General features: G+C 41.8%; 1 protein-coding gene across 1 annotated transcript in view; it reads right to left on the reverse strand.

The window, feature by feature from the left end:
* nell2a (neural EGFL like 2a) overlaps nt 1-16,147 on the reverse strand; it is a gene marked incomplete at its 5' end in the record, with an annotated part of 218,220 nt that overhangs the window by 75,592 nt on the left and 126,481 nt on the right. Inside the window, one exon of the mRNA XM_080438099.1 lies at nt 12,032-12,157. Coding sequence (XP_080294225.1) covers nt 12,032-12,157 — 126 coding nt within the window. The remainder of the gene's footprint in view (nt 1-12,031; nt 12,158-16,147) is intronic.

The raw sequence follows: 16,147 nt of genomic DNA on the forward strand, positions 1-16,147 counted from the left end.
CTATTCAAGAGGATGGGTTTTTGCCAAACTTTACACTTGATTTTCTTACCTTAATAAACATGGTCATAAATACTATATGCCTCCAGTCGCTAGTTTAAAGTCTTCTTTCAATCACCATGATATGCGTTTTGGTAAATTATGGTCCCATTTATTCTAAAATGTATGATAAACTAGGGTATGCTGTAGGAGGGGCGTGGCTACCTTGTGATTATTCGATTGACAAGTTACACAACCAATAGCATTAATTTCCGAGTCCATAGGATATAGAAAGATGGCAGATTTGAAATTGCTGAAAAATAGGCTTCATTTACGGTCTGTGGAGTCTATGGGCGTAACGCTGTCCATATCTTTTACTGTAAATGGTTACAATGCCCAGAGCTACGGAAGAGAGAGGAAACGGTATAGATCATTCTTTGACTTGAACTCCTATTTATGGAACTAAGTACCGCAGCACAGCGCCTGAAGCTGATTATTTGGATGCGGATCAAGAATGTCCCTATTTATTTAGTTGGAGCCAATCCGGTTTATTGGTGGATCCATTACACTTGGAAAGGTCCTTTATAAAGAAATTGCCTCGGGCCATTAACTCGCTGCACATCAACCATATTGAGAGATTAAAAGACCTATTGGTCATGCCGCTCCATTATCCAAAACAGATATTTCATTGTTTAGGGCGTGGGGTCTTCAACAGGGGGGTCCGGGACCCCTAGGGGGGTCTTAAGAGTTACTACAGGGGGGGCCGTAACATTTTTATGTGATAGGAACTGTTTTACATTAACCACATGAACACTAGCTAAATCCCTATTCTGGGGGGAACATTCACCGAAAATAGGTATAGATAATACAAGCTCACAATGCGTCACGCTGCGATACGTAGATCGCTTATCGATTTTTCGGCGAATAGGTTTGGTGTAGAGGGAATAAAGAGCAGACCAAGTACATAGCCAATGGTCAAGTTTACTATGTATATGAGGGTTTAACCCATTAAGACCTGGTGCACATTTGTGTCATTTTTTGATTGGAGCTAAAAAGCATTATTTTACACTTTGGCTATTCAAAAATAGCATATATACAAGCTCGTTGCACGGTACCGAGTGCCGCGCTCCGAGCTTGTATATCTGCTATTTTAGAAAAATAGTGAAAATGTGTGCAAATCTTTGAATACATGTATTCTTTTAAAACGATCATTTTTAACGCCAATCTTTGCTTCTGGGGGTCCCTGGAACCAAATATTTTGAGATGGGGGGTCCGCAGCCAAATACATATCATTTTGAGGGTCCGTAACAATTATGAAAAAGTTTGAGAACCACTGATATAAACATGCTTTTTAGAAAACTGATGGGATTTAGACATTTGTATTATCGGCTTCAGGTCTTCGGCTTCAGGGCTTTAGGTCTCAGTGGTTGAATGTCTTGAAATACACATTAACAGGAATCCAACATATAAATAGAAAAAAATATGTAAACAAACAAACAAAACATTAATTTACACAACTCTGATGATAAGTGCTGTCAAATAAGCCTATGACACAATTTTATGCAATAAGTAGTGGGGGGTCCCTGCTTCATCTCTCCCTCTCAGCTAAGGGGTCCTTGGCCTGGAAAAACACCCCTGGTTGTGGGGTGCAGTGGTGAGGTAAACGTATGGCACACTTTGACACACACATCACATCTCCTCTGGGCCTCGGCATGATGGAACCAAAAACGTCAATGTTTTTCATCTCAACTCTAAACCCTAAACCTCTGCCCCGCGTCCAGCCGTTCCTTCCAACCCCCCAGCCCCCCTCCGTTTCTCCACCTCAGGGGTCCGGGTCTGGTTATCACAGGATTAGAGAAGGGCACACATCCAACACCCACCCACCCCCACATACACACGCACACACGCACACACAAACCTTTTAGAGCACAGCAGTGCGCGCGCACCCCCACCCCCACCAGCGCACCGTGCCAACACAGCGTGTGCGCACACCTCAGGACAGCCACCTTTAACTCATTAAGACCAGGAAAGCATGTCATTTTGTGTATTTTTTTTTATTTCTTTGGCTATTAAAAAAAATAGCAGATATACATGCTCACGAGCTACGAGCTTGTAGATCTGCAGTTTTTTGAAAAATCTTGAAAATGCGGGCAAATATTTGAATATATAAATACATTTTAACCCGAATCTTTGCTTCTGGGGGTCCCTGGAACAAAATATTTTTAGATGGGGGCGGTCCGCGGACAAATACATATCATTTTTGGGGTCCTTGATATGATAGCAACATACGTTTTTTTTCACCGTAAGAAGACATTTGCAGAATCCCCAGAAACAAAGATTTGAGTTAAAATGTTTTGCTTAAAAAATAATAAATAATAAATAAAAATAAAAAAAGATTTGCACACATTTTCACGATTCTTCAAAAGCAATAGCAGATCTACAAGCTCCGTATGCTACGAGCTTGTATATCTGCTATTTTTGAATAGCCCGAGGTATAAAAGAATGGTTATGGCTAAATATCTAAAATGACACAGTACGCGTTCCCGGATTGAATGGGTTAATAACATTCAAAGGGAGAGCTCAGCCAATCTGCTACCTTTCATGGATTAGCTGCTAATCTCACAGAGCAAGCAGCACCCGGGGCACTTTGGGGAAAAGAAGAAGAAGAAGAAGAGGAGGAAGAAGAACAGAAGTCTGGGAAAAGGATAGGAGCAGTCTTGACCTTCAGCAGGAAGAAGGTCTGAAAAAGACTATCAGGAGAAGAGAAGAGAGGAGAAGAGGGGCCGCGTTTCCATGAGGATACAGAGCCATGACTTTCTGGTTGCACGCTAGTGGTGGAAAAGTACTCAACCACAGTACTGGAGTCAAATAGATACTGAACTACTCTAAGTGAAAGTTGCTCTGTCAAATTTGTACTAATGCTCATGATTTAAAAAAATTCCTAGTTCGGTCTGTGTCTCCCAGGTGGGCTGTGTGGACACTTCAGAAACCTGCCTGCCAGTGACATCATCGTTAAGCAGTTTATCTTATTGTATTTCTATTTTTATTAACACGAGAACAATGGCTTCTATTATGGCATGCTAACTTTCCAGGAATAGAAATAGCAGTTTCCATTAGCTTGGATTCCCATCGATGATGTCACTGGTAGGCGGGTTTTCTTAACTGTCCACAGCCTTCCACTGAGAAACAGAGCGAGCGAGTAGACGGAAATAGTACTATTTTTTATCATGAGCATTAGTGAGGACCAATTATATGAAGATACGGTTGAAAATGGGTGAAGTCGTCCTTTAAGTAACGGTACTCGAGTTAATGTACTTCGTTACCGTCCTCCCCTGATTAATTTCAGTATAAGTAGACAGAGTCAACATGTTCCAGTAGGAGGCCTCCAGCTGGGATGTGAACCAGTGACCTCTCTCACAGCAGGGCCGTCTGGGCGTTAAAACACCCAGCAGCACTGCTCCATCTCTCTGATCCAGACCCCCCGACGAGCCGCACAGAGATGTAACCACGGCTCCATGCTGGGTCGCTGAGCTTAAATCTGTGTATCCTATATCCGCCCTAGAATATACTATACCATACCATTGTTTAACCTCTTAAAGGACGACTTCAACAATTTTCAACCTATCTTCGTATAATTGGTCCTCACTACTGCTCATGATAAAATGGTAACATTAAAAGAAAAAAAATTGAAATATTTTTTGAAAAAAGAAATCAGTCTTACAGTCAACATTAGTGAGGACCAATTATATGAAGATGGGTTGAAAATGGGTGAGTGAAAATGAGTCGAACAGTGGTTCTCAGCCTTTTCTGGATCAAGGCCCACTGGAAAAATCTTCAAAGGTTTAAAGTGGTGAACAGGGTGACAGTATCTTTTCAGTATCTTGTCTTCTCCCTGTGGAACGCTCTCCCTAACCACATCAAAGAGGACCCCCAACCACCCATCCTTCAAAACTACCCTCAAAACCCACCTCTTCACAATTGCTATTCCCCCACAGCCCATAATTTCCCAGTTTTAATTTTTAGTCTTTATTTTATTCCTTTACCTAATATAGATTATTTCTCTTCAATGTAAAGCGACTTTGAGTGCAGAGAAAAGTGCTACAGTATAAACCTGAGGTATAATTATTTGTATTAATTATTCTTATAAATATTGGGTCATGAAATAAAGTAATCCACTTTAGCCCGTGGCTATAGGTTCATGTACTTCACTCTAATAGACGGGGAGATGCAGCTATCAATACCTTGCTCATTGTTTTCGCTGAGCTTGCGATTCATTAATTGCTGAGAGCCATTGAGGAGGATAAAGACGCTCGTATATCATGTGAATGTACTACATCAATAGACAGGGAATGGCTTTGGTTTAATGTTTTCTTGCACCGGCTGTAATATTTCTTCTCTGAAGGAGGAATAAGGACGCTCCCCTCGGACCCTTTTCAAACAGCGGCAGATGTTCAAATGCTATTAATAATGGCTAGGAAGCCTGCAAGCTAGCTTAGCGTGGCACCTCTTATCTGCGTTGTCAACGATAGCCGCGATACAGACTAGACTAGCAAGGTGGTTCTCCAAAAATCAAGACGCACACACTAGGACTAGGAGTACCCCTGGTGCGCTTTCCAATATTATCAGACTTGATTTGATTTCCTCCCCTAGTGTCTATAAGGACCGTGAATGTTATTGCTAAGATCTAATTTGGCTATAATTCGTCTCCCTAATATTGGCTAAGAGGGAGTATGTGGGCTACGGCGGTGATTGTGCTCTGTATAAAGCACTGGGGGCCACAATTGTGAATGTGTGTGTGTGTGTGTGGGGGGAGCCGATGGACCAATAACTCAGAGAGGAGATTACGACAGTAATTTGACTGTAGCGGGGAGAAAAGTCATTACATCAAGCCGCCGCAAAAGCCTTGGTTTAATCACAGAAATTGACTTTTTTACGGGGATGCACAGGCGCGGCGCTCTAGCGCCTAGTGACTTGAAGGCACTTTAATAGGGATCTACGTAAAATATAGTGACACAATTTAATCCAGCGGGTTCGGGATATTAATCTTCATTGTAAATCTGAGGGAACGAGTTCAACAGCGGAGGAAAGACAAATGAGGAGGACAATAAAACTTGCCCGCGGCTTCGCAGGGATTAGAGAAAAGTACGGGCGCGAGTGAAATCACGAACATGTACCGACCGACCGGCGCTTACCGCTAAGATAATATGCAAAAAGGACTGAGCAAGCAGCTCAGTTCTTCTACCCGCGCTGAATAAATCACAGAACGTTCCTGTCGAGCAGAAACCTTGCATCCCCACATTTCATCTTTTAAAGTTTTTATTTATTTTTATACATTTATGCCCTACTTCGTCGTACAATAGTGTCACACAAAAGTAGCGAAATTAGCCGGTCCACAAGCTCACAACAATTTCGGATAGACACAGGTTATTTTTTATAATTTCCAGAAAAGTAAGTTTTGAACATGCAAGGTTTACACCCGACATCGACGAAAAGCAGAAGACGAGCAATGAATGCATATTCCTTGTTCCTTTACAATTATTCTTCAACGTAAATCCTCACTTCTACGGCACACGCCTTTCATGAAAGTATTCCTTGAAAAGCACAAAATTAATTGGCAAATCTTCGACCTCCCCAAACACAAATTCAGTGGGGAGGAGGGGGCAGCCTCTATGGTACAGAACGTCTTTGCCAGTGGTGGAAAGTCACTTTTTCAAGTACGTTTTACTGTACTGGAGTATAACCATTATTCGATACTTTATACTTCTCCAATAGCTGCAGTTACTTCGGCTATTCAAAAATAGTCGATCTACAAGCTCACAAACGTTGTGAGGTTATAGAGCGGCAAATTTTCAGCTAAGATAATTTAGTGTAGAGTAAAAACACGTGAGTCACTAGAATAGAGCCCTTTAGGGACTCCGCTCAACAATAGGGATTAAGTGGTTAAGTCGTTTGAACTACAGTGGAACAGCAGGCCGACTTTCCCAGGTGTTTCGCCCAGGCGGACAGGGTTTTGAGGTTAGGTTTAGGCATTATTTCTGTGAGGTTAGGGTTAGGGTTAAGGTTAGGCATAGTGTTTGTGAGGTTAGGGTTAGGCGTAGTTTTAGTGAAGTTAAATGTTAGGGTTTAAGCACAATCAAGGTGAAACACCAAGGAAAGAGGGGGTCCAGACTTCCACCGGCAGTATCCAGAAGTGTTGCCATGTCTGCTTATTATAAGCAGTCCATGTATGCTTCACTGATGCATTCATCTTTTTCCACTTTTTTTTTTGAGTAGCAGAGGCGCCTCTAAATAGCATAAAGTCAGTGCTCTTTTTCTTCTTGTTCACTTGACTTTTATGATGGTGTAATCCTGATGTCATGTCAATGTGTGCCAGTTGTTTGGATCAAAGAATGTTTTGAAATTATAGGCGATTCCCTTGTATTGTTATGTGGTCATTTGTGTAACTGGGTATTCTATCAATTTCACGATGGGCATTATGCTGCATAATTATGTGATACCCGTAACCCGATGATTGATGGTGTTATGGGTGCCAGCTACTGTAGGTCACTGGGTCAGCTGATTCAGCACAACATGTAGGTGCTTGTGTGTGTACTTCAGTGTCTGATGAAGAGGCTCGAAACATCATGTCCAATGGTGTAAAAATGAACCAAAATATTTTTTTATGCTTTGGAGCATGATCCAGTGTGCAGACTTTATTTTTCTTTGCTTATTAGAAGCAACTTTGGGCTTGTTTTTCTGTTGAGTTGCTTGTAAATATTGGTTAGTTGCGGGTAGTTTGGGCTTGTTTCTAGAGTGCCGTTGCTTATTTGAGCTTGTTTCCCAATGTTGTTTAAACCAGTGGTTCTCAAACATTTTCATGTCAAGGACCCCCAAATTAATATGTATTAGTCCGCAGACACCCCCCCCCCCTCCATCTGAAAACATTGTGTGCCAGAGACCCCCATACAAGATTTGTGTGGATTTGAAAATATTCCACAATTCTGACAGTTTTTCAGATTTTTCTTTGAAAATAGCAAATCTACAGGCTCACAACGCGTCGCATCGCGACGCGTTGTGAACTTGTAGATCAGCTATTTTCAAATAGCCAATGTAATTTATGTAGGGTTAGAGTGCTCATGTGGCCTATAGTGGCTTCTTTTGGACATGTTTTCATAGACCTCGTTGCTTATTTCTCTCGCAAAATCTGGCAACACTGGTATCCAGGTAGAAACAGCACGACATTGAGGCAGCCTGCTCCATCCAGCACTCTGCTGCTATGCTGAGGCGCTCTGCATTAGTGCAAATTGCTTTTTTAATTACACACAGGGAGGAGACAGCGTGCTGCACACACGGCCTCCTCTGAGGCGGCCACACGCACAGGGAGATACGTCGCTTCATGTTTCACAACCTGCAAAACACCTGCCGGTGAGGAGAGGAGCAGAGCTGACGTTCTCTGATAAGACACCTGTTTGAAGACGGAGGGTTTGGGATTTGTATTTATTTATTTAACCCATTAAAACCGGGAGCATCTCTGTGTAACCACTTAAACCATTATTTTATACTTTGGCTATTCAAAAATAGCAGATATACAAGCTCATAGCAAGCGGTATGAGCTTGTAGATCTGCTATTTTGTAAAAATAATAGGCCTATATATATTTCTTAAGCGAAAATTTGTAACTCAAATCTTTGCTTCTGGGGGGTCCCTGGAACAAAATATTTTGAGATGGGGGTCCGTGGCCAAATACATATCATTTTGGGGGTCCTTGACATGAAAAAGTTTGAGAACCACTGATACAGCAACAGGATTTGTAGAAGTCGGCCTCGGGTCATGATTTTTTTTAAATAGCAAATCTACAAGCTCATAGCACGGCATGAACTGATGCGCCATGAGCTTGTAGATCTGCTATTTTTGAATAGCCAAAGTGTAAAACAATGGTTATAGCTCAAACCTAAAATGACACAGTTGCGTTCCTGGATTGAATGGGTTAAAAAAGAGAGGAGGGCAGACAGAGGGAAATGTCCAGATTGTTTATGAAGGATGAATACTATATAAGCGAACAAAACTGTCAGTCATCCATTTATCTCTGGGTTCACACACTGGCACTGCTCATTGCCACGCACACACACGCACGTACACACACACGATATATGGAATGAGGCAGCCGTTTACTTTTCCCACATTCAAGCTTCATTTGTATTCGCCGTGGACAACGAGATGGCCATTTTCGTGGAATGTCCGCCTATCGATCGCCATGTGGTTCAACTAATAATGCACACCTCTAGGATATCCATTGTGTTTGTTTGCGTTTACGTTGCAAGAACTTTTGTCTGCAGTGAACCGTTTTATTACAAAGTTATTGACAGTATTAGAAAGGATTCAAGTTTGTGGGGGGTTCAGTTTATAGTACACCGTGTTTTTGTTCTTTGTTCTTTTTCGAATTGCATGGGGGATAAAGGAGGAGGCAATGAGATAAGAGTCAAGTGGGTGAGATGCTAGGCTTTATTTTATGGCTCGGGGAGTTGCTGCCTCCACAGCTGCCAAGGGGCAGACGTTTTATTTGGTTGGTCGTTAGAAGGGCTGCAGATGGTTCCCGCTGTAACTTTGCCCAAACACCGTGAGGCTGTGTTTTTTATTGTATGGTGCTGAGTAGGGGAACAAAGCTAAAACACAGACATAAAGACGGAGAGGCTGGCGGCCAGGCAGACCATAGAGTGCACTCGCTGTGTTAAGACTGCCACGATGGAACTCAATGCCGTGGGATGAGAGATACTCATCGTATGAATGCTTTACAGCATCTGTTAAAATGCCTTGTAATCCACTGCCATGTGGCACAGTACACAGGATGGAAGAAGTGTACAGCTCCAGACCGATGCCCATCCTTTTTTTTCTTTTTAATACATTTTTTTATCCCACGATTTTGAATTTTTTTTCACCCAGTGCCAATGCCTAAAGCTTGATGTCCTGGGCGCTAAACTCCCTCTGGCAGCCTGGGGAGAGCCCCGAACTGAGCTCATGCTTCCTTCAACGCATGAGGAATTAGCAGCCCGCTTCTTATCACCTGACAGGGGGGAGTTTCCCCGGTAGGACGTAGCGCGTGGAAGGAACGCGTTATTCCAACCAGTTCCTTTCCCCTCCATCAGGCGCCCCGGCTGACCAGGGGGAGGCAGTACAGACACCAGGATGACCGATGCCCATCCTGATTCTGGAGAGCCATTATTCACCTATTTATTTTGTCATTATATTTTGAAACCATATTTAGTTTAACATTTCTAGAATTTGTATAGCTAAAATGTTTAAACTATGAAAAGAACATGTAACCTTAATTATACAATGAACAAGTAAATATAAAATATACACAAATTGAACTTTATTTCATTTCATGTAACTTTTTTTAATGAATCAGATAAAATTTGTTTCAATCTGTATGGTAGAGTATGTTAATACAATATAACTTATACAATTGGGGTGGTTGTATGTTGTCTCCCTGCTCTTCTATTGAGACATTTAGATCGTGTCAAAGGTCATGTCTCACCTAGACACAGGATCTGACTCAAATTCCAGGTTGAAAGTGGCTAAAGATCACATGCATGCACAATATTTAATATTTCTTGTTTGCTTGTTTGTTGTATAATTAAAGTTAAATGTTGTTTTCATATTGAAGTTTAATAATAATAATTAACAAAACTGATGTCATAAAAAAAAGTCAAATAATGAGCGATATACAGGCCAGACGGATATATCAGTCAGGCTATAATCTCAAGCCAGGCAAGCAAACAGTACCGTAAATGTGAATCACTAGCTGTTACACTGTGATTATGTATAGCACATTAATTTAATATGCATGGATATGAATGGCAGAGTTTGATTTGCTATGATTACCAATGCCACTTTATAGTGAAACACACACTCGCGCGTGCGCGCCATGCCGTGCGTGCGTGCGTGCCATGCCGTGCGCGCGTGCTCGCCATGCCGTGCACGCGTACACACACACACACGCAAATCAATATCAGCCGTGCTACTATTATGATTCAGTGTGAGCAGGCATTAAAGTAAATGAAGTGTGAATCATTGTTGAATGCATGCATGCTGCTTCACAATCGATGCTGGGATGCGTCTCACATTACCCAGCACACCTTCTCCCCTGATCTGATGGAATCCTTTTATAATGGAGAAATTCCACAATGACACTCGTCTCGTTCCACTATGCCAGTGGTTTTCAACCCTTTTCATGCCAAGGTCCATTATTTATTCAGCAGTTGAGCCACGGAACCACCATTTGATGAGATTTAGACCGTTGGATAAGATTTTGTCCACAATTCCATGCTGTATTGATGTTGGTACCATAGGAGAGATAACAGGCAAAGGATCACAAATAACAATTATTTAATTAAGTAATGCAGATGTTTAACAATAATTTAACTCTTGAGAGCGTAACATGAAACCAAATAGACCCGTAAGGGTCCATTTGGTTTCATTTTACACTCAAGAGTTAAAGATCTATAAGGGTCCATTTGGTTACCAACTCTCCATCATTTAGCTGGGGACCACCTGGAACCCCCTCAAGGACCACTGGTGGTCCCCGGACCACTGGTTGAGAACCACTGCACTATGCCAGTGATTCTGAAACCTTTTCATGTCGTTTGCTTTTTATGGATGTTAGTTTATTGTTTCACTGACGTTATTAGCTTGAAACCGTTCACTAAAAGTATTTCCAAAAGGTCAAAATCAAAAATGTCTATCATTGTGTCAATAACTTCCAATAACGTCTCTGTTGGGTGGAAACCTCATATGTCCCAAAACTGTTACTTTTAAGGATGAAAATAAATAAATAGCAAAAGTACCAGATCTAAAAGCTCAAAGAATGTCGCTTCGGGCCACGTTTAGAGCTTGTGGATCTGCTACTTTTGATGCTTTTGTGTCACGCTGTAGTATGATCAAGTAGGACGTTAATTTACGAAAAACACTAGAAGCTAGAATATGGAGATAAGAGGTTTCTGCCCGACAGCAAGGATATAATAGCTCTTTCTAGCAGCACCTGTAGCAGAAACACTTGAAAGTCTTGACACACACATGTGGTGTCTCCAATTGTGTGTATAGTCGACCCCAAACCCCATCCTTGAAACAACATCCTCCTTTATACGTCTAAGCCAGGACAAAATCCTCTCAAACTGTCAATGATAGATTACATCCCGCTGCACGGCGGCAGCATCGAACCTTGACGAAAACACATAGGCCTACCGCTGTTTCCCTCTCTCTCCTCTCCACTCCAGCCAAACTGGAATGGACATTGACATTTTCTGCACTTTGTATTTGTTCATTTGATGGATCTTAATCCAATAAGACTGGGAACGCATCCGTGTCATTTTAGATTTCTTTGGCTATTAAAAAAATAGCAGATCTACAAGCTCATAGCGCTATGAGCTTGTAGATCTGTTATTTATGAAACATTTTTAACTAAAAGCTTTGCTTCTGGGGATTCTACAAATGTCTTCTAAATTCAAACAGTTCCCATCTCCCCCCCTACCAACTCAAAATATTTTGTTCCAGGGACCTCCAGAAGCAAAGATTTGAGTAAAAAATATATATATATTCAAAGATTTGCACACATTTTCAGATTTTCTTTCAAAAATAGCAGAGTGCCGCACTATGAGCTTGTATATCTGCTATTTTTGAATAGCCAAAGAAATCTAAAGTAACACAGATGCGTTCCCGGATTGAATGGGTTAATCATTTCAAGCAGTCCCTGTTTTCGGCACGTCATTATTTTTTTTCAAAACATTTCTAAAAATGTTCACAAGCTACGAGCTTGTCTCTATTCATCATACATCAAAGTATATATGTTGTATGCAGTCGTCCCTAAGGTATTTTCATATTTTTTCAAATATGTCACCCCCCCCCTTTGAGAAAGGTTTGGTTAAAGTGTCTTCCACGTCTTCTGTATTTTCTGTCCACTGGGGGAGTTGCAACATGTCATACAGTATGTATTTCATTGAATGCCCAATGGCCGTGGCCACATTTCCCTCTGGGGACACACTATGATTGGGTGAACCTCAGAGAGTATGGGATGAGCTCACCTGTGCAGGAGTAGTCATCGATCCTGATGTAACCCGTGTGGCAGATACACATGAAGGAGCCTGGGGTGTTCACACACATGGTGTTCTCCCTGCAGTAATGCTTCCCCTCGGCACACTCGTCAATATCTGGAGAGAGACCACAGGGAGAGAGAGAACATTGTCACATTTGTTACTTAAGTAAAAGTATCAATGCTGTAGGCCTGACCTCGACTAAGTCGACTAGTCGACTGGTTAGTCGCAGGGGGTCCGAGTCGACTAAGTGTCTCTTAGTCGACTCTAGTCAACAAAAAAAAAAAGTCTACGCCTGCAACCACACGTAACTTCCACTTTATTCTTCTTATTCCTCGTCTTTGTATTGGTATTGTTTGTGTTGGAGCGCCTCAGTGCGGCTGCAGAGTTCATGTGCAACCTCTTCCAGAGAGAGATAGAGACACTAGAAACTCTGCTGGAGACAAAACAAACTGTGTAGACTTGGCCCTTTGAAATAAAATGTATTTTGGCCCCAAAAAAAAAAACGCACACACACGCCACTGCCAGTCGACTATTGGCAATTAGTCGCCAATTAGAGTCGACTAGACAAATCCTTAGTCGGGGACAGGCCTACAATGCTGTAATGTATTAATACTCTGTTACAAGTAAAAGTCCGGAATTCTAAACTTGAGTTACAGTACAAAAGTATTAGTATCAAAATGTACTTAAAGTACAAAAGTAAAAGTACTCATTAGGCATAATATCCCATTTCACAAGTTTTCAAATGTATAAAAGCCTTTTGAAAATAGCAGATAGCTACAAGCTCACAAAGCGTCACATTGCGACGCATTGTGAGCTTGTAGATCTGCTATTTTCAAATGGCCGAAATGTATATAGGGCTGAAGTGGTTAATGAGTAAAAGTACAATATTTGCCTCTGAGATGTAGTGGAGTAGAAGTAAAAATACCTCAAAATTGTATTTAAGTATAGTACTTGAGTAAAGGGAGTATGTGGTTAAGAAACAGAGAAATGTGTTCTTTTCAGCATGCGGTGGGGTGGTACGTCAAAGTATAAATTGTTAGGCTTTTATAATACAAGCGCTGGAGTTTCTCCCACTGCGGGTTTGTGTCAAGTCGGTTGAAATTAATTTTTAAAGCCCTTTAATGAAATAGGGTCAACACAAAGTGCGTCACACAGAGGGGGAGAGAGAGAGAGAGAGAGAGAGAGGGAGAGGGAGAGAGCGAGAGAGAGAGCGTGAGAGCGAGAGAGCGAGAGAGAGCGAGACAGACAGACGCAATTTTACACATGTGGATGGACACCCGTGGACAGATTTACGCCATATCGTCTGAGAGATGGTTTGCATATTGTTGCCGTCAGGTGGAAAGTCAGTTACAAGCTCTTGCTAATACATTTCATTGGTTCAATATTTATAAAACTCACAGACAGACTCCCTGTTTTGGGCATGATGTCATTCATTTATAGACAAAAAATAACATTCTCGTTCTTCTGAAACATTCTCAAAATGTTTCAAAATGTAGGTCAAACATAGCCGCCCCACAACTGAGCGTGTAGGCATACGACAAAGTATAAAATAGGGCATTGATATATATGCATACAGTATGAAAAAAAAACATTAAAAAGATGAAATATGGAGATACTGTACAAGGTTTCGGCCCGACGCGACAGCGACGATATTTTTCCCCCACTCAGCGCTTCCATGCACACACACACACAAATACAAAGTAAACTAGAAAAAGTGCTCCTCGGAGCACAGGTCTCCGCCAGGTCAGGTACGTTATTGTGGCCTCCTGGTGGCGCTATAATAGGCCAATGTGAAAAGGGTGCCATTTGTTCAAGGGCTTTTCACTGCAATCGGACACTGCATTCATGATTTGAGGCATTTTGTTCCAAAAATATGTTTGCAAAATTAGACCTGCTGGTGGCGCTATAACAGGCCAATGTGAAAAGGATGGCATTTCTTTGTCGGCCTAATAGAAATGTGCGTGTGAAATTTCACGGAAATCGCAAGCTGCGTTCATGATTTGAGGCATTTTGTTCAAAACGGAACAATCCTGCAAACTTTGGAAGCCAATCTTAGGCAATCAGGATGGAATATGGGAAATCGGATAAATCCATGTTGATCACATGACTATAGAGATACTGTGTACCGATTTGTGTGATGTTTGGACAAAATCTGTAGGAGTAGTATCAATAAATGTGTTTTGCACATATCGGCCTCCTGGTGGCGCTATAACAGGCCAATCTGAAAAATTTGGGCCAGAGGTTCTGAGTTGGCATCCAGGGAGTGTGCGTGCACAGTTTCGCAGCGGCCGGGCCAACGGTGCCAGAGACAACAACACTCATGTCCGCACGCACGCGCGCGCACACACACACACACACACACACACACACACACACACACACACACACACACACACACACACACACACACACACACACACACACACACACACACACACACACACACACACACACACACACACACACACACACACACACACACACACACACACACACACACACACACACACACACACACACACACACACACGTGAAGCCCAGGGTAGTTCATCTTCATCAGTGGAGGCCTATAAGGCATGAGGCTGTGCAGAGGGAGTATGTGAGGTGGGCACCAGAGAGAGTGTTGGAGCTTGCACTCCTTGCATCCTCAAAGTAGAGCACTGATGCCAAATGGGGAAGGGCTTGTTCTCCAGGTACCACACCCCCCCCCCCCACCACCACCCCCCCATTAATCCCCTCAGAGACCCCCCCCCCTATTACTGGTCACTGCACACACCTCTGGGCAGTCGTGGAAGAAGTACTCGGATGCTTTACTTAAGTAAAAGTAGTAATACCACAATATAAGATTAGTCTGCTTCTGTAAAAGGCCTGTATTAAAGATTTGACTCGAGTAAAAGTAAAAAGTGGTGGCATGAATACACACACACGTACACACACGTGCGCACACACACGCGCGCGCACACACACACACACAGTTCCTTTTTAAAGGACTGACTGGCTTAGATGAATGGCCTTAACTCAAAACCAGTACATTACACAGTGTAAACATTTTGTGTACAAAATAGTTTCAGTGAGTTCACGAACACAATGAAGCATTCCTTCTGTGTCCTTCTGTCTCCCCTCTACAAACACCATTGGTGTGTATTGGAAAACCTCAAAAGACCGTGAGCTCCACATGTGGTTTGAGGTGGTTTATAGTAGCTCCAAAAGTTATCCTAAATTTCATCACAGCAATTCAAGCTGTGATGAAAGATAGATCTACGTTTTTAAGTTCAAAATTGAGCCTGTTAAAGCATGTTGATGTAACATGACTGCAAACAGGTGAAAGAAGAAAGGGTTATGCTTGAAATCCCCATAGACTTTTTTATTGGGTGCTTTAAGTTAAATATTTAAAAAACTATAAAACATTAAAAAGTTCAAGCATGTGCTTCAAGGTGGAAATATGAGTAGTAGGTGCCAAGGTTTTCAGATGTAAGTTTTAAAACACTCCAAAAAAAGGTTCAAGGATGAGTTTCACTGTGAAAGTATGAAGGAAGTGACGGGCCAAAGTTTTGATATGCAAGTTAAAAAAGTTAAATATATCAATATTGAATTAAAATGTTGAAATATTTAACTTTTAAGCCTTTAAGACCGGGAACGCATCTGTGTCATTTTTTATTTATTTGGCTATTCAAAATATATACAAGCTCGTCAGGCATCAGACCTCCCTCTCTGTACTTTTATCACACCCCCCGCCCCCCCAGGGCAAAGAAAGCCATGCGACAACATCATTTATTAGGTCAGAGATTCAGAACCTGTGGGCGGCACAGGTCCACTAGTGGGCCGTGACGATATTGCAAGTGAGCCCCCAAATAATTGGCAAATAAACCAAGAGCGTACCAAACTCTTTACAGGTCCGTTTGATCAAGTGTAGAGGGTTTAAGGGGTTTGAAAAAAAAACTGTTTGGTCTTTTTTTTATTTAAAACCATGAAAAATGGTTGAGTTACTGATAATTAGGAACTTAACCCATTCAATTCGGGAACGCATCTCTGTCATTTTAGATTTTAGCTACAACCATTATTTTATACTTTGGCTATTCAAAAATAGCAGATATACAAGGCATC

Source organism: Gymnoscopelus braueri, assembly GCF_963280865.1.
Source record: "Gymnoscopelus braueri genome assembly, chromosome: 9".
Taxonomy (NCBI): Eukaryota; Metazoa; Chordata; class Actinopteri; order Myctophiformes; family Myctophidae; genus Gymnoscopelus; species Gymnoscopelus braueri.